At 39.4% G+C, this 23087-nt stretch overlaps 3 protein-coding genes and 1 non-coding gene across 8 annotated transcripts; 3 read left to right on the top strand and 1 right to left on the bottom strand.

The window, feature by feature from the left end:
• Positions 1–1918: 1918 nt before the first annotated feature.
• si:ch211-139g16.8 (immunoglobulin superfamily member 6) lies at positions 1919–6211 on the top strand. Of its 4 annotated transcripts, XM_040123718.1 has the most exons (8): positions 1919–2003; positions 2221–2550; positions 2656–2753; positions 2859–2906; positions 3165–3275; positions 3422–3611; positions 3712–3807; positions 6113–6211. In XM_040123718.1, the coding sequence occupies exons 1-6, from the start codon at positions 1952–1954 to the stop codon at positions 3479–3481; spliced, it is 699 nt and encodes a 232-aa protein (XP_039979652.1). In that variant the 5' UTR covers positions 1919–1951; the 3' UTR covers positions 3482–3611; positions 3712–3807; positions 6113–6211. The 4 variants fall into 4 exon arrangements, with proteins under 4 accessions (XP_039979652.1, XP_039979654.1, XP_039979651.1 ...); XM_040123720.1 differs by having other exon boundaries at positions 2659–2753; positions 3422–3807; XM_040123717.1 differs by having other exon boundaries at positions 3422–3807.
• Positions 5511–10763, bottom strand: mfsd13al (major facilitator superfamily domain containing 13a-like). Its single transcript, XM_040123715.1, has 7 exons — positions 10238–10763; positions 9501–9815; positions 8992–9414; positions 8415–8569; positions 8205–8288; positions 7781–7924; positions 5511–6283 (listed from the first exon to the last, which is right to left on the bottom strand). The coding sequence occupies exons 1-7, from the start codon at positions 10448–10450 to the stop codon at positions 6142–6144; spliced, it is 1476 nt and encodes a 491-aa protein (XP_039979649.1). The 5' UTR covers positions 10451–10763; the 3' UTR covers positions 5511–6141.
• A 105-nt stretch (positions 10764–10868) lies between these two features.
• On the top strand, positions 10869–19854 carry cdr2a (cerebellar degeneration-related protein 2a). 2 transcript variants are annotated; one of them, XM_040123955.1, is made up of 7 exons: positions 10869–11327; positions 13723–13835; positions 15693–15841; positions 16017–16193; positions 17047–17361; positions 17546–17828; positions 18048–19854. In XM_040123955.1, exons 1-7 carry the CDS (start codon positions 11249–11251, stop codon positions 18327–18329), a joined length of 1398 nt encoding a protein of 465 aa, XP_039979889.1. In that variant the 5' UTR covers positions 10869–11248; the 3' UTR covers positions 18330–19854. The 2 variants fall into 2 exon arrangements, with proteins under 2 accessions (XP_039979889.1, XP_039979890.1); XM_040123956.1 differs by lacking the exon at positions 10869–11327 and adding an exon at positions 12168–12318.
• Positions 19855–22872: 3018 nt separating this feature from the next.
• Positions 22873–22954, top strand: trnal-uag. The gene has a single exon. It is a non-coding gene; the product is annotated as a tRNA-Leu (tRNA).
• The last annotated feature ends 133 nt before the right edge of the window (positions 22955–23087 follow it).

Here is a 23087-nt window from a genome sequence, read left to right as displayed (position 1 = left end):
AGTTAGACTGATGGCTTCTGAATTACTAAAACGTTAATGACTGTAATGTTAATGTCGACATAATGTTCATTTACTTTGGTACAAAGTCCGCATGTCAACAACTAAGGAAAACATGAAAAATATATTATCCAACAGCTGTATGAGCTGTATAGCTTCCTATCCCATAGTTTGTAAGCATTACAAAACAGATAGACAGATAATAGATAATTGATGGATAGATAGTATAAATCTTACAACTACTTTATGATACTGCCTTACATAAATTTACACACACATTTGAATTAGTTATTTACTTGTTTAGAAGTGAGGTTTGAGAGAAAATGTGAGAAGACTCACCTCTTGACAGTATTAACTTATGTCACACAGTATATGCGCAAGGGAAAAAGAACAGAACGACCGAACGGGAACTTGGAGCGATCCAACTGGGCAAACCTGGTGTCGTTTGAAAGGCCTCATTAAGAAATAGTTTCCTTCAAAACTTCGCCCTCCTAGCTGCTTCCTAGCCGGAGCAGTTACACGAACGGGCACACACACGAACCACTCTCTAATTATAGTAGTAGCATTTTAACACTGGAGGTGATTGAGGAAGAACTCGGATCCTCTACTGAAGTAAAAGTACCAACACTGCAGCTTCAAAATACTCTATTAAAAGTAAAAGTCTTGCATTCATAATCCCACTTAAGTAAAATTATGTGACTATTATTAGGAAAATGTACTTTAAGTATCAAAAGCAAAATCACTTGATGCAGAAAAATGGCCCTTACTTATTAACAGTTTGTTATTAGTCACTCATTAATGTGTTAGCAGCATTTTATCTATCTATCTATCTATCTATCTATCTATCTATCTAGCTGCTGCTTCACTGACAAGTTACCAATTGGGCAGAGTGAGCACCTGCTCCAGACTTCTAGGGGCCCCTACGTGCTCCAGGCTCACTGTGTGTGTATTTAATTGTGATTTTGTTTGGTAGGAATATGCACTACTGAAGCACAACAGACTTGATCATGGCCTTAAGGTGAATCTTCCTTTCTTTATCCAATCTTAAGGCAGTGACTTTGGAGAGGGCCACTGTGTCAAAATGTACTTATAAAGATTTTGGCTGATTCTGTGCTTACATGGCACATCACAAATTCATTATTGTTTAATCAAATTACAACACGGCAAACCTGGGGCCATGTCATATTTAAGAAGAGCAATACTGTACATAATTCAAAAAGATGGGTGGTAGTAGTGGTACAGGGGCCCAGCAGCTCATTTTTTCCCCTCAGCAGGTTTATGTGGCCATGACAAACATATCCACACTCAACATATTTCACTAAATATAACAGTTCACTTTGTATCAGTAGTTTCAATAATATTTTTTCATATATATACATACATATATGTATTTCAAACCAAAACTACATATTTAGCCATATTTTACCCTTTCAATACAGTAGATGTTCTAACAATCACATTCACTTAATGAACCGAGGATGTAGCAAGATTTTTTCAACAATGTTTCTTTACTTTTGCTTCTCCTTTAAAAGTATTTTCAAGCACACGTCACAGACTTTTTTCCTTCTCTAGGTAGCAGTTGACTGTACACTAGCACCTACATTTTAGAAAAGTAGTTCATATTTGGTAAGGATAGGCTGATTTTGTCACTTGCGGTTTCCTGTTTGCAATGACACAGTATCTTAGAAAACTCTGATTGTAACCTCATCTGTAATAGTTCAATCTTAAGCATTAAATTTACGTTCACTTGATACAATGACTCCTTATCATGTCACATTACTGTAAATACACTAAAACGCCTCATGTTTTTGAAAACCCATAGTATGACCATTAAGCTGAACAGCCCTGAAAAAACAAGAAGGAACTAAGTGCTGGGACTTCCCATGTTGTGAGCCATTTAAATAACATCATACCACGAATCATAAGATCATTCACAAGCTGTCAAGCCGCTGAAATGGACCGATTGTTTTGGTTTTCTCTGCTGTTCACCCACCTGCCACGAACAGGTAAAATGTCTTTCCCTCATCTGTCCTAGCATTATGTACATCATTTTAATTTAGGGAATAATGTTGCTGTTGCTGTTGCTGATGTGGAAAAAATTAGAATTTTTCCACATCAGCAATAAGAAGCTCCTCTTCAATAATAGTTCAGTGGTTATTTTGAAAACATTTTTTGGGCTAGAAAATAATACATTTGAAATCTATTACATTTCTCTTTTTCTAGTTTTTTCCGGAATAGCTGAAGGCTGCTTAATACAGCCAGAGAAGGAGATCTGGCGGACAACAGAACAAGACGCCGTTCTGACTTGTACTGTCAGTTCACACTGCCCAGCCGGAGGCTGGCAATATGAGTGGTTTGTCTTCAAAGAACACTCGCATCATCATCTCAACCTGTCTGTGAGTCGTTCCAAATACACTCTGGACGGAGCATCTTTACACATCAGTCCACTTACGGTTAATGACAGTGGGATCTACCACTGTGCTGCAGTGCATGCTGGAAAGCCAGCAAAAGGAGCACAGCATGTAGGCCTGGGCACTACTCTTGCAGTGACAGGTGAGTGTCTTCTGACAGAAAAAACAATGATTTTAAAGGTGAGGCACAGGTGTTTGGATGCTTTGATTAAGATGAATTAGGCGCCAACTTTTCTTTTGTTTTCAGAAGTTAGAGCAACGCCACAGTACATTCTCCTGTACTTATCATTTATCCTCTTGGTCATCTACAGCATAACAGTACTGACACTTATCATTTTAAAGGAGGTACATTACTTCAGCATATTTATTTCAAATTCATACAAACAAGATTGAAAATTTGAAAATGTACTATATACTGATGTGTAATTAACCTCTTCCTCTCGGTTGTAGTATGGCTGCAATATGAGCTTCTGCAGAAGGATGTGCAAAATTGACAAGGTTGTAGATAAGTGTATGATTTTCTGTTTTAATTTGTGTTTAATGTGTTAACTGCTTACTAAATGGGGGAAAGCCCACAGACGGAAAAAGAGGAACAGGAACCAAGGCTTCTGTTAAGTGCTGGCCAGAAAAGGCTCTTACAACAACACAAATGACAGAGCAGTTTTTCACTTGCTTTTCTTTGAAATTAAATCCAGAGAGACAAATCTCCAAATATCTGTGTCTTATAATAAATTTCTTTTTAACTTTCCAAAACAGACTTACTCAACCAAAAAAATACAGTTCGGCGATGTGCTGCAAGAAATGACCAACAAAAGGAATTTGAAAACACACAAACAAACCGTGGGCAGACACCATTCTCAAGTTAAGGTAAATCTTCTTGCAGCATGTTACGGTTAGATTTAGTCAACAGACAGATTGGGCAAATTTGCGTCATAGCACGTACGTACTTTCCAGCTAATCTGAAAGTGTGCTATTTCACTATCTTTTTCATACAAATGTTAACTTCGTTGCAGGCTGCAAGCAATGATTTCAACAACTCGCCTGATGACATCTATCAGAATGTCTATTTGTAAGTCAAGGATATTAAATGACAGTCAGACCTCCATCATCCCGACTGAGAGGAAATTCCAAAGCCAGGAAACACCTGACAGGAGGATACAGAGGATGTGACAGAGGAAATGAACATATGAGCAGAGGATGCAAGTTAGTTGTGTGCTTGCTCACCTTTTCTCATTAAGTCAAATATGAATAAAACAACAAAAGGTGCTGAGCCACTGTTCTCCTTCTCTTTTAATTTTTTCAGGTTCTGCAGTGATCTTATGGCATTTGTAGTTCTACCTACATTCTGTTGAATGTAATTAATAACAGGACACATTCTATGATTACTTCTCAAAATCAGGTCAGTGCTGACCTGGGAAAAAAAAAAAAAAACGAGAAACTCCAACTCAATTCAGAAATGCAGCTTGGTCACGTGATTTTAATGCCCTATTTATCAGAATTTAACGCAGAACTTCTTCCATATATTTGGGATAATAAGCCCTTTGAAAGAAAAACAACTGAAGTGAGCGGTACTTTAAGGAATACAGAGTAAAAAGTAGCACACGTAATTTACATTTTTAGGACACACAGATCACGTTGTTCAAACCATTGGAGAAATCGTGCAAGAATAAAAACAAAGCTGTTAAGACAAACTTCAGCGGCGGGGATTACAGCATGCTTCCCTGGAGGATTCAAGCAGCCTTTTGATAATATCATTTTACATCAAGATGATTTAATCATTCATCAACACTTTCTCGACACATAACGAAATCACAAGCTAGCAAACATGTAAAAATGTCATATTGAAGTTGTAGTTCTGTATAAATACATTTAATCAAAAACTTTCAAAATCAAACCAAATGATTCAAGCTGTAATTTGACCATAGAAAGTTGATCATAATTTATCATGTAATGACAAAAAAGGCACAGTACAGATGACTTTACATTTAATACAGTCTGTAATACACTATGTTGAATTAGGAAAGGAAAAAGGTGTATTTTTTGATGTTGGGAGTGGGTGTTATGCGAAAAAAAAAAAAAAAACCTGTCAAATTACAGTATAAGACATTGACAGTAAGGCAATATTTAACATTCTGATATGTTTTTGAGGCATTGCGCTGACACGTTCTGTTCAGTGACTTTCATCTATATTTGTTCATTGCAAATGCCCAAAGAACCCAGATCTATCCAGTTAACATTCGAATTTAGTTATACATTACTAATAAAAAGGCCAAGGTGAATGTTTTTTTACGTACATGCATGTATATTTTCTTTTTTTTTTACAAATTAAAAGCTGTGATATGAACGTCTGGCAGAGACATCTGAGGTTTTTACCATTAACCCAAACATGCTTCGTAAAAAGGCTGTGTGATTTCTTCCCTTTCTGCCTCCTCCCCTTCATTACTCTCTACCGTCAACTGAACATCTGAAACAGTGATTCAAATGCATGTCAGAGCATCAAGTTGAATTAACCAACTCTGGAGCAAGGCTGGAGTTAGAGCTGCAATGTGTAATTTTGCCCCATCTTTACAGCAGAGGTGACAGTATTTGCTGTCATGTTAAATGACATTTTTTCTTTTCACTTTGTTTCTTCAGATTAAATGAAGGTGAGCCTGTTATACACTTAAATGATGAAAACAGACAACAGACAAGTTCCGCTCAACCAACCTGTGGCCCATTTCACCAAATCTGCAAATTACAAACATGCAGTTTGCAATATGAGACTATTTCTCTCTTGCTCAGTTCACATTTCACTCATGAAAACTAAAGCCATACTTGTGCCCATACATGAGCATGCAAGAGCCTCGTAATACTTGCAATTTGCAAGTGATCTCGTTTATCACATCTGATGCTGCCAGAATTTGCAGTCTGTGTGAGCAGTGCCCGCAAATCACATTTGTGAAAAGGGCCCCTGCTCCATATCTCCCAACAGCAAAATATAGAGCGTAACCTAGGTAACTACAGTGCTTTTAGTTTTTCTCCATCATACAAATTGATATAGCAGAGTGACATACTGAATGAAAGAACATAACAGATTTCAGCTTTTATGTTTTTGTGTGTGTGTGTGTGTGTGTGTGTGTGTGTGTGTGTGTGTGAGTGCGTGTGTGTCTGTACTACAAAATGGCAATGTCCTTAATCAGAAAAAACCCCACTCAACCCTGGAATGTGAAAGTCCTGAAATGAAAAAAATCTGAATTAATATTCTTTCCATTTTTGTAAAGTCCTTATACCACATGTGGCAAAATGTGCTCCTATAAGAGCACTTAGCTCTATCACTGTAATTACCATGACAGTGATAGAGCTACGACGTAAGAATCGTGGCGTTTGGCTACCGATGCTGTATGCCATACAGGCATAATATTTCTTTTGACTGGATGTTACTGGTGTCACTAATGGAAGACAATCACTCTTAATTTCCACTGTCAGCATGTATCACTTCTGTTTCAGTTGACCGTTTTAGTAGGAAGAGTACAATTCTAAAGAACACAACAGCATTTTTTGCATGCCTCCTGAGGAATTGGTCCTTTTTTGCAGCACAGCCATCACAACAGTGTGTTCCTGCTAAATACCTGCAGGGGTCAGTGACTGGACAAAGTGTTTCACATGTTGTTATTTCTGTCCATGTCAAACATTTACAGTTACTTTTTAATGTCTGATATTTACAGTGGGGTCCCAAAGTCTGTAAACACCGAGGTCAGCCGTCAATGTACTTTGTGTCGACTGTGTGACTGTTGCGGATGGAAAACGGCCTCCAAGCCAGGACTTGCACAGCAGCAACACACATTGGCACCAGACACACCAAGTAAAACATCACACTGTGGAGGCTCTCCAAGGCGCTGGAAAGAAGAAGATTTTTTCTTATAGACACAGCCTGTTTGTATGTTTAAATTAATTTATAACTGCAGTGATTTAGACCATTTGACTTGTTGCACACTGTCATGATAATTATTTGAAACTGTACATTTAAAAACCTGTGTGTGTCTGTTGGGGGTTGTTTCTGACATTAATCTTACCATGAAAAGAAAACTTTAAGCCCATTTTAAAAAGAAAACAGTGGAAGTCTAAGACTGAGCATGTTAGCCAGATTGTTTAAAACAAAAAAATGGAGATAATGTGTTTCTAAATTTTTTCCCATTTTTTGTTTTATTAATACCTTTTTAAATACTTTTCTTTAAACATTTTCTTAAACACGTCTGTTATTGTTGTTTATCAGATGTGTTTTTCAGCCAGTACCAACATATACTGCAGGAAAAAAATCTGACTCCAAAGAAAACAGCTCCATAGCTGGCTGAATTTATCAAATTATATTACCAGTTATATATATTTCAGAACATTAATTGAATTAAAAGACTGTCAGAGGGTCTTCTCTTGATCATTCACATTCATTCAGTTGAAAATAAATTGGATGGGAAAAAGGAAACTGCTGTTACATCAAAGACACTGTGTAAGTTATGTTATTTCTGTAAGAGCATTAGACTTTGCTGTAGTTAAAGCTAAAGTCATCACTTTGGCATTTTAAAAGGTTCTCCTTCAATCCCGATGGTCAACAAGAATAAAAACAGCTACAAACTGTAATCGTAGGGATCCAAGCAACCATTAGGATCACTGGTGTTTCTGCACATTTTAGCCCATCAAATGTGAGTTGTGTCTGCTTTACATTAGTGCAGTCCATTCTCCGAAGCATGATCTACTTTTTTAGATTGGTTTCCCACTTTCCAAACAAGTTTTTATTCCTTTAAAACCTAAAACTTGGTTTTGATCTATCTCAGTGATCTAACAGTTTATCGTGGAAAATTAAGTTATTGATGCATCGTGACCAGGAAACTGGATTATCTACATTTCAATTCACTGAAAGGTAATTTTTTATACCTAAGTGGCATTAATTGAAACTAAGGGCTGTGTAGATGGTTGGACATCAAACTGAATATGAATGCTTTGGAAAATTGTTCAATGTTATATAAATACAGATTATTTATAGTTAACAGGTTAAACCTCCAGATCAAAAGGGCCACTATCAGGACCCAGACCCCTTATAATAATATTTGTCCTCAGGTTTATCAAATCTAAAGGAGCAAAAAAACAAGAATTACTTGATATTATATTAAAAGTAATGTATATATATACACATTAACAATGAAAATAATTATAGATAAAACATGGAGGGGCAGAATTAGGAAATGTGTCTTCAGTGGGGAAAAGTTCACTAACTCTAAGTGTTAACAGATACTACAGCCAGTCCATCAGGCCTATCCCAACATCACTTTTAGTTGCACTTACTTTTTCGTCTCAAATTTGAACCTTTAAATCAAGAAGCAGCAAGAAAGTGTCGGTACCTTGGATTTGAATCCCTTCCTGCTTCCTTCAGCTGTTCATATCCAAACTGGTTGAGGATACTGAGCACTGTCATAGGGGCCAGAGACTGAGCCGGCTTGGTGAACAGAGCATTCGTCCCAAACACCATGGAGGAGAGAGGGGAGCTGTAGGAGGGGGCGGGGGTGGGATCATGACAAAATATAATCTTAACCAGTCAAATAACCTAAATTTTGTTTGATTATAAATGAAAAATTGGTTTCATTAGATATGTCCATTTATTTGGCACTGGTAAGAAAAGTGTGATATTGCTTAATGCTACCTTTTTTATGTAGCATTGTAAAAACATAAAGGTTTAAAGACAATTCTGCATCAAAAGCACTATATATTTGTATGTAAGGGATGACCGCATTGGTGTGCAGATAATCTTTTTTTTTTTTTTTTTACCTGCGCTTGTACTTGTGAAGGTCTGTGTCAATGATGTCAGCCAAAGGCAAGCTGAAAAGACTGAAGGCTGCTTGAATTATGACCCTGCATAGAAGAGAAGGATGACATAGTAGGTAAGAATCAAACTACTTGGAGTGATTCTATACAGTGATTGTAAAAAAAAAATTAAGGAAAAACTGGAAGAATGTCAGAAGTCATTTAACCACTTACATGTTGACGGTGAGGAAAAAGGCCAGGATATAGTAGTGCTGAGGACCAAGTGCTAGCATGACAGTCGCCATTCCAGCCTCCATGTAGAAGGTGAAGAGGATGATCCTGTAGTAGCCAAGACCATGCAGCAGACTCTGACAGCTCAGTACTAACAGCTGGGATGGAGATAAGGAATTAGGTACAACACACAGAGTAATACAGAGTAGCATATTATAAAGTAGTGTATCAAGTATTTTGATATTCATGCGCTTATACAGAGCTCTGACATGACATCTGAGAGAGCTGAGAGTGGGCTGCGAAAAAGCGCCGTGCCAAAAGAACAGAAACCCTGCACATACAGGAAAATGTTCTGAAACTATAGGATGGTTTTTGGAAAAAACGTCAGCGGTAATGTAAGTGAATGACATACAATTTGGATGGACTTAATTATGCAAAACTGTCAGCATGGTCCTTTGAAGTAATGGGAGGACAAAAGGACATGTTTAAAAAAAAACAAATTAAGGTGTTTGTCCACTCATTATGCACCAACTCTATAGTTCCATTTTGATATTTTTTAAAAAGATACTGAGGACAATACCTGTGGACAGATGAATCCCGCTCCGTACATGATGCTCTTGGCCAGAGATGGAAGCACATCTGGAGGAATCAGGTGCTCAGCAAATATCATGGTAAAATTATTAAAGAAAGCCAACATGAAAACCTGGAAGAAGTTCATGAGAACGAATTGCTGGAAGTCCCTATTGGTCAGGATTTGCCACATCAATATTCTTAGCATGGAGAAGGAAAACGCTAACTGATGGGAAGTCTGGTCAACACATGCATCTGATTCAGATCCTTTGTTATCAAAGCGGCTCTCACTGTGGAGGCCCGTATAGAGCATGCAGCCACAGCTCAGGATAGCGATGAGCACTGCGAAGGCCTGGAAGGCCGTAAAGTCTTCCATGTTTCTGGACATCACGCCACAGAATAGGACACTGGAGGAGCCAATGAGAGAAGCCACCTGGGAAATTAAACAGAGGGGATGTTGTAGGCAAGGGGGTACACAGAGGAAAGACATAAGCAGCAATCGGTATACAAAGCCCTTACCTGGCTGTACTTGACAAGTCTTAGTCGGCTTTGATGATGGCCGGAAATCTCTGCAAACAACGCACATTGTGCCAGCAGCACAAAAGTCAGCATGCCGTCAAAAGCACAGAGCGCCACCATCAAATGCAAGCCGCTCAACCAGTCACCGGGAGCGTAGGACCGCCATGGGAACCAGGCCAGAAGAAAAGCCAGCGAGTAGAGGGGAGCGCCGTACAGGATGGAGAGACGTCGGTGAGAGCAACAGGGCACCCTGGAGTTATCTTGCAGGTAGCCGAAGAGAGGGTCATTGACTGCATTCCACACCATGTACACCACCTGTGGAGAGGAAATGCATAAGATTATTCATTAAAAAAAACAGTGTTGCAAGTATTGTGAAAATGATCAATCGATTAGTTAATCGACATCAACTACTATTTTTCATTTATCATGAAAAAATGCCAGTGGGTCCGATGAAATAAGCAATGTGAAAACATCAGCTCAGTCTCAGGAAAACTGTACTGCAAATCTTTAACTGTTCCCAGATATTTTATACCAAAACAACGGATCAGTGGTATAAGAAAAGATCAACCGCTTAATCGATAACCAAAATATTTTTAAGTTACGTTCTTTTTCCAAAGGAGAGCAGCCAGGTTCTCAAAATTCTACTTTAATTCCTGAGTACACCGGAGGTTTTCACGCATACTGGGACACATTTGCATACAAAATATGGCAAAAGGATGTGAGGAGTGTGGACTCACTTGTGATTTGTGGAACGCTCCCTCTGATATCTTGTACTTATTGAGAAAGAGTTTGACATAGTAGAAGCTGAATATATTGTTTATCATGGCAGATCCCAGGGTGGTCATGGCATAAGCCAGAGCTGCAGGATTGACCCCAAAGTTGATCAGGTGTCGGAATACATTCATTCTTGCGGCGCGCGCACCTGAGGCAGGTCTCTCCGCCACGGCCATGGCAGCTCAGGCAAGTTAACGACCAAGTCCTGGAGCGGGGAAATGTTGTCGCCGTTTCACGCTGCGGTCGTTTAGCATCGCTGATAAATCGCTGTCAGCAGAAGCAGTGCATTCGAACAATATTACAAGGCAAAAATGGCGCCTCTTTTCGTTTCAGCTGTCCCAATTCCACGAATGTCCAAAAGTCACGATGTTACTTCCTGTTGGACAGACTAATTAAACGTTTACTGAAGTACTGTCACAATACGTAAACCTTCCCCAACTAAGTTAAAACCGAACTCGATTTCTGTGCCTGCCGGGAGGGGCGGGGCTTGGAGACAGCAAGAAAACGTCCTATTGGTCCGAGACGTTCTTCGGTTGCATGTGCTGCTTTGTGATTCGCGGGGGGGGGGGTACCTTTAAACAGCAGGAAGTTACGAGAACGAAAACAATTAAAAATATATATTTAACGGTTTTCCATGTGTGTCGAGTTTATTGGACTGTAAATCGTGATAAAAGTTAAGCCGGTTACGATGTAGAGAGTGTTCAGGGTGAATTTTCAAAAAAATAATTCGTGTGCTACATCTGCCACCTACCGGATATTGTCGTGTATTAGACTTTTGCCACGTTGCTGTAGAGACGACGGACTTAACGCTCCTCTCGCAGCGGGAGGATGCAGTTTACTTTCCTCAACACAGGGTGTAGGAGGGGGGACAACTTCAGGCTGCCAAACTAACGCGCACCTTGTGTGTCAGGTTTCCGTCAGGTTACCTTCAGGTGGAGCCCCCCCCACCCCCCTGCTCGCCCCGGGGCTGTAAAATGTTAACTGACATGATTGTGGAGGAAGAGTTTGACAAGAATGGCGAGTCCTGGTACGACCCGCAGGACCTCGAACACGGTAAGAGCTGCGCGGCCGTGCGGTCGCACCCTAATCTCTGTCTCACTGTGAGCGCTGAGATGTTATTACCCCATAGACAGCTGCAATGTAAAGGGTCCCATATGATCATCCGTTGTGTTAGTTAAAAAAACGTAAAAACTAGGAGTATTGTAGCTGCTTGTCAGTGGGTGACCATGTGGGTTTTAATGTGAAACGATCCGCTGCACTGATGACATGACACGATAACATATGGGAAAACGGTGGGAAAGAAGGAAAAACAAATTTCTGCTACACAAAATCGTACTGTTTCTGCGGATTCTTCTCTAATCTTTACTTTTGTTTGAAATACTGGGTAATTCTAGTTGCTAGTTAGCAACTCGTAGACATCAGAAACATGACAAGGTTACCCGAATAGATACTGATTTTTCATAAGAAGTCACCAGCCAAAAAGGCTGGAACAACTGGTTTGATCGTTAACAATGTTTTGTATTTTATCAGTTTATCATATATGATTTTTTTTTAATGTATAATATTAAGTTACTGAAAAGTAACTATAGCTGTCAAATAAAATAGTGGAGTATTAAGTACGACATTTTCCTCTGACATGTAGAGCAGTAGAAGTAAAAAGTAGCAAAAAATGGAAATGCTATAATAAAGTACAAATACCTCAAAACTTTACTTTTAGCTCAGTACTTGAGTAAATGTACTTAGTTACTCTCCACCACTGCTCACAGATGGAATAAGGTTGAAATCTGTAGTCTTCTTTTTTTTTACACAGAATCCCACCAGTCATGGGTAAAAGCTGAGACATCCTGAGAGCTCTGTGTAGCCAGGATTTCCTGTGGCTGTCTTTGTGCCTGTGTCGATTGTTTTCTGATGAACTCGTTACTCATAAATTGTTTGTGCGGCTGACAAGACCATAAAGGTTGGTTTGAGATAGATATGTAGATGGAGCACCTAATTTTAATGGCCAGGATAGAAGGCAAGTCACATCAGTCATGAAACAATGAAGGTAAGTAAGAAATATGGCCATGAATGATAACATTATATGACAAAATATAAACCTGAGCTAAAACTAGAACCAAAATCTCTAAAATGTATTGAATCACTCTACAATTATAGTTATGCTAGTATACTTTACATAATGATATGCACTGTATTGCGAGATGCTGAATTGTGCTTGCCTACTGTATATTGATTATACACTATAATGTATGTATTCCCACAAGTAGAAGTATGTTAGAATAAAGGGAATTGCGATAAATACAGACAGATGGTCATCTAGAAGGTCTCAAAAGTGCAAGAGAACAATGGACAGTACTGAAAAGCTTAACAACAGGCGAATTGTACAGCTGAAGCAATTAGTCTACTAGTCAATTAACTAATTGACAGAAGAAGTATCCGCAAGTACTTTGATGAGCGTCAAATTGTTTCAGCCTTTCTTTTCAAGCAGAAAATCCAAGCGTTTGCTGGTTCTGGCTTCTTAATTGTGAGGATCTGATGCTTGTCTCATATGAACATATGACAGGAGATTGAAAGAATGGATGCATGACCTTGGAATCTGGCAAATTATGCAGGGCGTTTTTTCCCCCCCCATATTTCTCTGATATTTTACATCAAATTGAAAAAGATAAATCAATCAAGAAAATAATTGGCAGGTTAAATGACAGTGAAAGGAATTGTTAGTTGCACCCCATTATATTTAAATTGATGAAAGTAATAAAAGAGAAGTCTGTTGTCTGCTCTAGGAAAAAATGTGAGCGTTCGTCGGCAGAGCTGCTGTCCTGACACAGAGGTGACTTGTTGTACAGAGTGGCTGCAGCAGGCAGGAGAGACTTCCTGTAGCATTCTTCACTGGAGCTGATTAAAACTGAAAGTGCACTGCTGTTTGACAAGTAGATTTTAGGAAAGGATGTGAGTTATTTTTCGCAATGGATAACAGGCTGTGCAATATCCTCCCCTCCACTACCAACTCTAGGAGCTCCAGGTTGTTATTTAGTGGTTACATGTAATGTTCGAGTTAAAAATCCATGGGCAAATACTACTGATTCCTTGAAAGGTTTTTTTTTTTAATTGACTGTACTTGTTAGTAGTGCCACATCAGACGTATTTAATTTCAATTCCGATGTATAGTCAACACTGTTGCTGGACAAGATCCACAACTTAGTGTGAGAATTTAGTGTGAGAGAGGGTCACAAGGAGATCCCGAGGCATGCCTTAGATTCCTCTGTGATTCCACAGTACAAAATACTAATAGTGTGAGACAATGAGTTGTGTGTTTGTGTGTGTGAGGGCTTCATTACTGTAAGTCTGTTAATACACATTAAGCACACCTCCTTTTATCCGTTGCCTGTGTTTGGGCATTGAAATTGTCGTGTATCTTGTGTTTACATTTTTTTTCCCTGTGCTTTGACAGATCTCCATTTGGCAGCGGAGCTGGGGAAAACCCTCCTCGACAGGAACCATGAGCTGGAGCAGGCCCTCCAGCAGATGTACTCCACCAACCAGGAGCAGCTGCAGGAGATAGAGGTGATAAATGTTAGAGAGGAACTAATCAGAGGACTGAGGAGAGCATGTGAGCAAGGCATATCCATTTCACCATGCAAAACATGTTTTTATATTACAGTATATCCACTGCTGTTCACATCTAGTCTGTGGATACGCACTGTTGCTGCATATATGTAGTTTTATATGCATGAGTCTACAGTGGGAGACAATTCATTGAGAAGAATCCTTGTTTAGAGATCTGAAAATCTCTTTCACGGGAGTGTCATTGTGAATTTCTCTAAACTTTAAATAGGATGGAGTAAAAGCTTATCCTCACCAGTCTGACCTAGTTACCCTTTGGTACGGTGCATCCTGTTGGCAGGATGAACATCTACCTAATTATAGAGGAACTTTTACTGGCTTACTCTCCACCTTCCACCTTTTACTTGGACATTGTTCAAGTAATGGAGATCTTAATTAAGGGTTTAGTTTTGCTCTCACTTGTTAGGGTGCATCTAATTAACACGCCAGATAGAACAAAATACACAATATTAATTTGATTTTAATGTGGCCTGATCAAACCTACATAGCCTTAATCAATAGGTTACCAAACTCTTGGATCTGACGAAAAATGTTTAGTCCACTTTTCAAACAGTAGGGCACCGTTCATGGGTAGTCAGATAGAGCTTATAAATATACACAATAAGGCCTTTTATTTCAGTGCCCAGACGTTTAATTTTGGCATACGCAGACAGTGCTGATCTATTTGTGTTCGACGACATGGCATTGAGCATGTCAACAACGATAAGAGCCTTAGTTTGTTTACAGCAGTGAGAGGGCCGGTGGATTCAGGATTTATTGAGGTTGATATGGTAATCCCCATACGTCTCTCTGACCTTCATCCTCATGCTGTGTCCGCTGCTCGTTTTACTCACTTCACTAATGACTGCCCCAGAGCTGTGTATACACCTGAACATGGTAATGTGATACAGGGCTAAGCATCTGTTTGACTACATTTATTAAAAAAAACTGGACAAATGATTGCATTGATCTCCACCAGAGAAAAGTAATCTACAATTACAAGTCAAAAATCACTCACATATAACCTACAAACTCATGTTGTTTTCAGACTCATGTTATCATTCCTTTCCCCAAAGTTCAAAGTCCTTTTCCAGGCTTTTACTTGGCAGCTCTCTGCTTCTAAGACAGCCTTTATCTGTTTGGTGATAAAATGTGTCAGTCTGGGATATAAAGCCAAATGTAAAAATGTGTGAAACATGAAATGCTGTCCTCCTCTCTTTCCTCTCTGTGGTTGGTTTTAAAGATTTTTTTAATAACATCACGTATAGCTTGCTGCTGCTGGTCTGCATTTTGATCTTGCAATGTGTGATAAGTAAGTGGCTGATATTAACAGTTTATAGGATTAGACTCATTTTGATATTTCTGGGCTGTCATGTGCATCAAGAAATCAGATCTGTAAACATATGTGTAAGGCTGCAACTAACATTTATTTATTAAAAATCAGTTAATTTGTAAAGAATTTTTTCAATTAATTGTTTTGTCTATAAAATGATATATATTATAGTATATAAAAAAATTATGAGATATTTCTCAGAGCCCAAGGTAGCATCTTCAAATGTTATATTTTGTCTGACCATTTTTCCTAAACCCCCAAAATGTTCAGTCTACACTGACAGAAACCAAAGAAAGGCAGTCCACTCCTTACGTCCGAGAAGCTAGAACCAGAGAATGTTTTTTTCCAGGTTTTAATGAAATTAATTGATTTAATCAACTAACCATTTCAGCTCTACACAAGTGATTTATTGAAGATACCACAAACAAACCAGGAAGACTTAAATCAAGCTAAATCTTTGTCACTTCCCCTCTCTTGTGCACCAGTATCTGACCAAGCAGGTGGACCTGCTGCGTCAGATGAACGACCAGCATGCCAAAGTGTATGAGCAGCTAGACATGGCCGCCAGGGATCTGGAGCAAGGCAACCGGAGACTAGTGCAGGACAACCGCCTGGCCCAGCAGAAGATCCATAGGTCAGTCTATCAGTTATCATTAAAATTGCCTTTTTAAATTTGACATAACTATTCAGTGGCAGTTAGTCACAGAGTCTAAATATATGAAGATAATATTCAATAAACGATATATAAGATATTTGATTAAATGCATAACCTTAGTGCTGCATTGTGTTTTCTCTCCTTTCCTCTACAGTCTAACAGAGACCATTGACGGGCTTCAGAACTACATGGAGGACCTGCAGACCCAGGTGGACGAGCTCAAGACTGCACAGAAAGAGAGAAACAAAAGAGAGTTGGCAGAGCAGCGACGCAGCCTCGGAGCACAGAGTGTGTCCTGTCTCAAAGAGCTGTATGACTTACACCATGACAGGTATTGCATGTGTGTGTGTGTGTGTGTGTGTCATTGCTCACACTCTGCTGTACACTGCCAACTTCAAAATTACAAGATGGGTCAGATGAACTATTCTCAGAGAGGAAGTTTTCAGAGAGGAGATTTTCCAGAAACATATTCACGTATACAGTATCTGCTTACATCAGGGGCAGTGTGGTTGGATGTTTGTCTTCCTTTACATTAGAACAAAGAAGTGACAGGTAGTCTAAAGTATCTACACCGTAAGAGCTCCTGCCTGTTGTCTGATCTTCTTTTATCCTCCTTGCACTGGTGTTTCAGCCCCTCGATGCTGACTGGACACCTTCAGGTCAGCTAGAGCCAGACCAGCCCTCTTTAGACATAATCCAAAGGAGGAGGAAGTTAATCCTCCACCATTGCCCCATTGTCAGCAGCATACTAATACATACATGCTGCCACCAAGTTAAATGCATCATGAAGATCTAGATCCAACAGACTTTTTGATCTTTTTTTTATGTATACAGTAAATTTATCATGGCAGCACCTAAAGGTGTAGGTGTGATTTCAGTATTTGGGAAACACAATGAAGCCACAGGTCTTCCTAATAGTAAATTATGATGAAATTGGTTATGCTTTTCATATTAATAGTATAACAAAAGGATATTGAAATTATTGCATTATAAATACATTATCCCTATAATCATTTTTAGTTTCCTTGACACAGACCTGATACTTTACGATAAATAATTTTTCATTTGCATCTATTGATGTATATTGACGTCAGTGTGATTAAAAAGATAACTTTTTTTTCTGAAAGTGACAACTCTCATACATTTTGGCATTACCTTACATTCACTTACCTGTCCTGGCTCAGGCACCTAGCCCACGATAGTCTGCACGTGGGCAGACTCTGGTCGCCTCAGGGCTCTTTCTATGACCAAGACAGATGCCAAGACCCAGAAGAGGAGAATACGTCTCTCCAGCAGTCCATCCAGACCCTTCAGGCCCAAATAGCCGCGGAGCGGAGCCGCAGGGAGGCTGCAGAGCGAGAGAGTGAGTTGACAGCCAGTGAGAACAGAGGCCTGGAGCAGCGGCTGTCCCTGCTGGCGGGCTGCTGGGCCAGGCAGAAGGAGCTGGAGGCCGAAGTAGAACAGCTGCAACTTCTGTGGCGCGCTGACTGTGCCAAGAGGTTAGGACTGAATTAAGTATGAACTAAACTCAAATTGAATTAACTTGGCTCTGTTTTTATGAGTTTGAATTGATTATACAACTTTTTTTGATTTACAGCACAAGTATGCACCAATATCAGGTGTGTAATTTCTCATTGTTCTTGAGACTTACGCCTCTGTGCCCCCCCCCCCTACTCTCAACAGTGTCAGAAGACCCGACCAGCTGCTGTTGCCTGATACAGTTTTCTTTGCCTCAGAAGAAAAGCCCAACCCAGGGCAGAGTGACACTGAGGAGAATGTAGAAAACGATGAGGAGCGGAGAAGATACAGCCGACAGAGATGTAACAGTGACAGCGTTTTGAGAGCGACAAACCCAGACGAGATTCGCCGCAGTCATGAGCAGCTGTGTATAAGGCGAGCAGAGGCGGTGAAACAAAGGGGCATATCTCTGCTCAATGAGGTGGATGCACAGTACAGCGCACTGCAGGTGGTGTATTAATAGCACATTTGGTACAATCTAGGCATGAGAACTATTAAGAAAAAAAATATTTTTCTTTGTCAGTTAGAGGGTTTACTGCTCGACGTTTTTCTTGTTAATCTTAAGATTTTTCCTAAGAATCCTTTACCAGTAATGTAGAGTGTTAAGAAGTAGACAGTTTTTAAAAGAAATGAATGCACTTCCCTAAGATATGTGTGTGTTTTCTAGGTGAAATATGATGAGCTGCTTCAGCGATGCCAGCAGGCAACAGACGGACTCAGCCATAAAGCCGTACAGACATCCAATAGTCCCTTTGTGAGCATCAGGACCCGCCGCCGCCTGTCCAGCTCAGCTGCTTCGTCCGATCTGACAGTTGTTCTGGAAGATGGCCAGCAGCCTGAGTACAAGGCTCTCTTCAAAGAGATCTTCACCTGCATCCAGAAGACCAAAGAGGACCTTGGCGAAAACAAACGTCCAGACGGGGACAGTAATTCCCAGAGCTCTGCCTAATGATTGTATTGTTCATCATCCCGGGACACGGGGCTTGCATTCGTTTGTGTCTTTGAAAGTATTTTGACAAAGGAGAAACTTTTGAGGTGGCTTTGCGATTCAAAAATATCCAGCGGGTGCAGATGCAACAAGCGCACTCAGACCTTGTGCATCTTAGACGAGCTTCAATCCTCTTATCTCCTGTCACGTCACCTATACTTTTTTCAGTCAGCACTGTTCCTTATATTCCGTCCTTATAAAAAATTAAGTGTTATAAAACTTCTTATTTAAAGCAGCTGTTTGATTTAACATAAAACATAACAACAATTAGACAGAAAACTATAGATTGTAAAGTATTGTACAGGCAGATATTTATAGTTAGATTTGATTACTAACAGATCCTTGGCTAATAAAAAGTACGTTTCAGTGTGTAGCTTGACCTCCATATCTACCAGTATTATGTTCAACTACACCAGTATTCAATGTTGATATGTCAGCCCTGTGACCACCTGATCATTTGGTGCTTGCGAGAGAAATACACACATTGAATATTGTTTGTGTGTTGACATAAGTTTGAGATGTAGCTGTAATATATGACTTATGTAAATAGAAATGTTGGAATGTTGTAATAGGATGAAAAACTGTAGCTACGTAATAACTAAAGACTCAGGAGTTTATGATAATTAGCTTAACAGCCAGTTTGAGTTGGGTTTTGTAAGTTGGCAATAGTTGGTTCACAAGTTGAGGGTTATTGGAATGTCGCCAGAGGAAATTTCAGTGAACACTGGAATACCGTCTGTAATAGTCTGTGCGTTCTGTTTTCATGTGCACAGCTTAGGCTCCGACGTTTGTCTTTATGCCAGTAGTACACAGTCAACAGCCCTGCACTTTTTATAACTGAATCACAGTTTCTGTTTTATTTATTTTTTGAAAGACGTTTAGAGAAGATGAAATGTTATTTATTTTCTTTATTGCTAAATATTTAGAGGAGATTGATCAGCTGAGAGTGACTCGAGGTAAATTTAAATGTACACTGAGGTGCTTTATTTGTGGTTGTAAATACTCAGTTTGACACAGGTGATTGGAAAAAAAAAAATAATGAAGAGGTAAACGGAAAAAAACACAAAAGAAATGTTCCCTTGTTTATAAACAATTTCCTTACCTCAAATTGTTGTAATATTTCTTCTGGCTTGGACATTCACTCCTGTTAATATGGAACAGAAATTGTGTTGATCAGGTTAGCATTAACAACAGAAAATACTGCCGACCCTGTCCACAGTGGAACTGCAGATCTGAGTTCAAAATACTGTTATGTGGTATTTCACTCTCACTTTCCATGTGATGTGATGCTCATGAGAGAGAAGATGCTTAATTGATGATGCTGATGTACTTAGCATAGTTGGGGCATTTAGAAATATGGTTTTTTTGAAGCTGTGACGTGGACTGTATACTACTGCAGAAGGCATCACTGTATGATTGTAGGTGTCCTCTATGCAGACTAACATGTTTTTGCTTGCAACTAACTAGTAAAAACATTGATGCAGGAGCCTGTTGAGTATTTTCTTAGTCAAGTGTTTATAACAACAACACTACAATAGGTGCTGTGGCAAGAGAGGTAGCATCACTACAAAGTTCCTGTGCACTGACATGTTTCAACCTGTCCTGCCTCCATGTGCATGATCATACAATTTCATCAGATGGGAAAAAAAAAAATGTAATGGTTACCTGTATGCTGCAGTGTGTTGCAGAAACAACCAAATCAAAACACACAACAGCAGTGAAAGAATTTTTTTCTCCTACAGAAACCAGAGGTGTCCTCATTCCTCAAGGCTTCTGTCCCCCGGTGTACTCCGTGGCCCAGCTAACAATTAATGGGGCTTTGTCTCACTTTATAAATAGGTTTTACATAACTGAGATTTCCCCACCCTACTTTCAACTAGCCCCAAATCCATTAAACCTCCGAACAAGGGGATTGCATACCAAGCTCACCTGGAGGGACAGGTCTTGGCAAGACCATAAGCAAACGCACATAATCTTACATAGGCATCAGCAAAGCAAACAGCAGAGGTCTGAGTTAGAACAAACATATTGTAAAAGTCAGTTAATATAGTAAGTAACTGGATTCACAAAAGTATAGATTAGATTAGATTGTGCCACATGGCAGGAAGAGAGAATCATCAGTGAGAGATCATGTCATGCAAACAAAGTCCATTTATTATTTATGGTTGTCATTTTTTCAGCAATAGCCATTCAGTGTATTCATATTATATAATGACTTCTCTATAAAGTGGTCTTCATTGTTAGTGGCAGGGTCCTGCATTTCTACACTGGATGCAAAGCCTTCAAATGCACCAGGGATTCACAAGAAACAAGGCAGCATGTGTTACCTGTATTTTGATTTGGAAAACAAATTGTGCCATGTGCACTATGAAAATCTGAAATCGTCAGTGACTCACTTTTTTTTTTTTGAGACAATGTAAGTCTGTTTGGCTGCAGTGAAAGCGGATACACTACTTGACGAAGCTGCTGTTCAAAGAGAGTTTTCACTGGATTTGAACTGCACCTGGTGTTACCGCTAGTGGCCACAGGTGTCGCCAAAAGCAACCATGACTGAAAGCAGATTAGAACTTTAGTCCCTGTAGGTAGTAACACCGTTATTGGCTCAATGAATTTACACACAGAAACACACAGAAAAAGTAAAAAAAAAAGAACAATATAACAGTAAATAAGCGAACAGTTGGTAAATTTGTTGTATTAGCAACACATTAGCCTCAGACAGCTAGTCTCCTGGCTAGCTTGGGTAGCAGTAGCCGAAACTGATCGCAGAGAAACTAAATTAGCAAACTACAAATCAACAATTACAAAGCAGAAGTAATAATCTTTCTGATAAGGCGCCATCTGTCAGAGTGTAGCCTTACCATTAAAAAACACATTAATTACAGCTCATATACCCCTTATAAATGGTGCCTGTTCAGAAAGTGATGGCGATAAGGGGCACCTGTCGATATTTGGTCAGAGATCTGACAAATGCAACAAGGTAACATCGTCAGTTAAGCAGAAATTACTGCGATGGGACTTTGTCCGTGCTTTGTTGCTAAGGGCAACAGATGACACCAATGAAACCAGCTGCTGTTGAGAGGACAGAGGAGGTGGCGAGAGTAAGGCCACTGTTACAAATGGAGACTGTGTCTAATTGACCCCAACGCAGGGCAAATCCTCCACACATTCCTCTCTCCCCGACCGCCCCTGGAGCTCTGCCAGCCGGCCAGAAGTGCACATCGACTGTGACCGTCTGTGCACGCTCATGATGTTCTCTCTTACTATATTGAGAGAACAGCGATTTGCACAATCACTGGTTGGCATCAAATCATTTTTTTTTTTGTATCCCAAATTAGATATGATCAGTTACCTTTTTAAGGGACAATGTCAAGTGTTTGACTGTGGTGGAATGTGACCAGTACTTGACAGTGGGCTACTGAAAAGTCTGGGGTACTTGAGTTTTGTCATGCTACCTCGTAGAGGGGAGGAGAGAAATTATACTTTTTACTCCACATTTAACGGACAGCTGAAGTTACAAGTGACTTTGCGGATTGGGCTTTTATACACCAAATCTATAATGACTTTATCAGCTATGATTGCAGTAAGCTGAACTACCTAACAGCATATAAAATAGTTGAAATTAGTTTCTCCTTGACCTGCTACAACATTGAATTTTGGCGTACAAATGAGTGCATCCATAATAATAATCCAATGTTATATTAATATGTAATTATGTAACCCTGTGATTCTGCTGTATATCTGATGGATTACTATTATATTTATTCTGTACTGAATATACTGTACGTCAAACATAAAAAACATAAGCAAGAGGGAAAAGAAAGAAAGAAGAAAAACAAGCACAAAAAATGGTAATGGCATGATTTGAAAAGATGTGGGGACCATTTATGGACTTTTTTGTCCCATGGAGGATTTTTCAAAACAACAATTTTATTTTATTTTATTTTATTTGTATTTCGCCAAAAGTCTTAAGTTCTTATCTAAGTAATTTTGGACAAATTGTACACCACTGGTAGTTTTCTTTTATGTTTCCGTTTAACAATTCATCCATTAAATGTATTTTGTTGTCTCTGTTTCTCTTAAATGAAATTTTCACAGATATTTCACAGATAAATTTGTGCACATATATGTACGTGTGTGCATACATGCGCAACGTATTACTTTTTAATGCAGGACATTTACTTATTATGTATTTTTACATCTTTCTGCTTTACTTAAGTAAAATAATCAATGAAATCCTTCTAAATGATTTATTAAATATACATAATTTTACATTGAATGTTTTAAATTCTGTGAAAGGTATAATCCTGTTCACACGAATTTGAAAGTCCACTAGCTACAGTCCTGCAGTGTCACGGTATACGTAACCGACAGACCTGAGACGTTAAGTATTTTAATAAAAAATAATACGAACACAAGAGGAGAGTGTAAGAAAATATCCAAACCACAGAGCGAGAGCACAGAACCTCGTAATTATAATGACTAAATATTGCTACCGTTTCCCGGCGGTAGCGTGGCCGAGTGGTCTAAGGCGCTGGATTTAGGCTCCAGTCATTTCGATGGCGTGGGTTCGAATCCCACCGCTGCCAGCAGGACTCAATTTTTCTGGATCTGTCTCAGGAAAGGGACAAAAACACGTCAGAATCTCCATGTCTACACACACACGTGGAAACGCGAAACATATGACACCTACGTGCCACCTTGGCCCACTTTCCTGCTACA

Source organism: Xiphias gladius, chromosome 3 (assembly GCF_016859285.1).
Source record: "Xiphias gladius isolate SHS-SW01 ecotype Sanya breed wild chromosome 3, ASM1685928v1, whole genome shotgun sequence".
Classification (NCBI taxonomy): domain Eukaryota; kingdom Metazoa; phylum Chordata; class Actinopteri; order Istiophoriformes; family Xiphiidae; genus Xiphias; species Xiphias gladius.
This window is presented reverse-complemented; position numbering and strand designations above follow the sequence as displayed.

Excerpts from the sequence above, each read along its gene's own strand:
- si:ch211-139g16.8 (XM_040123718.1), top strand. The coding sequence starts at position 1,952 with ATGGACCGATTGTTTTGGTTTTCTCTGCTGTTCACCCACCTGCCACGA. Across the intron at positions 2,551-2,655 it reads CACTACTCTTGCAGTGACAG|AAGTTAGAGCAACGCCACAG; the intron begins GTGAGTGTCTTC and ends TTTTGTTTTCAG. Across the intron at positions 3,276-3,421 it reads GACACCATTCTCAAGTTAAG|GCTGCAAGCAATGATTTCAA; the intron begins GTAAATCTTCTT and ends ACTTCGTTGCAG.
- mfsd13al (XM_040123715.1), bottom strand. The coding sequence starts at position 10,450 with ATGGCCGTGGCGGAGAGACCTGCCTCAGGTGCGCGCGCCGCAAGAATG. Across the intron at positions 9,816-10,237 it reads GAGCGTTCCACAAATCACAA|GTGGTGTACATGGTGTGGAA; the intron begins GTGAGTCCACAC and ends TCCTCTCCACAG. Across the intron at positions 8,570-8,991 it reads CGGGATTCATCTGTCCACAG|CTGTTAGTACTGAGCTGTCA; the intron begins GTATTGTCCTCA and ends TCTCCATCCCAG.
- cdr2a (XM_040123955.1), top strand. The coding sequence starts at position 11,249 with ATGTTAACTGACATGATTGTGGAGGAAGAGTTTGACAAGAATGGCGAG. Across the intron at positions 13,836-15,692 it reads AGCAGCTGCAGGAGATAGAG|TATCTGACCAAGCAGGTGGA; the intron begins GTGATAAATGTT and ends CTTGTGCACCAG. Across the intron at positions 17,362-17,545 it reads CGCGCTGACTGTGCCAAGAG|TGTCAGAAGACCCGACCAGC; the intron begins GTTAGGACTGAA and ends TACTCTCAACAG.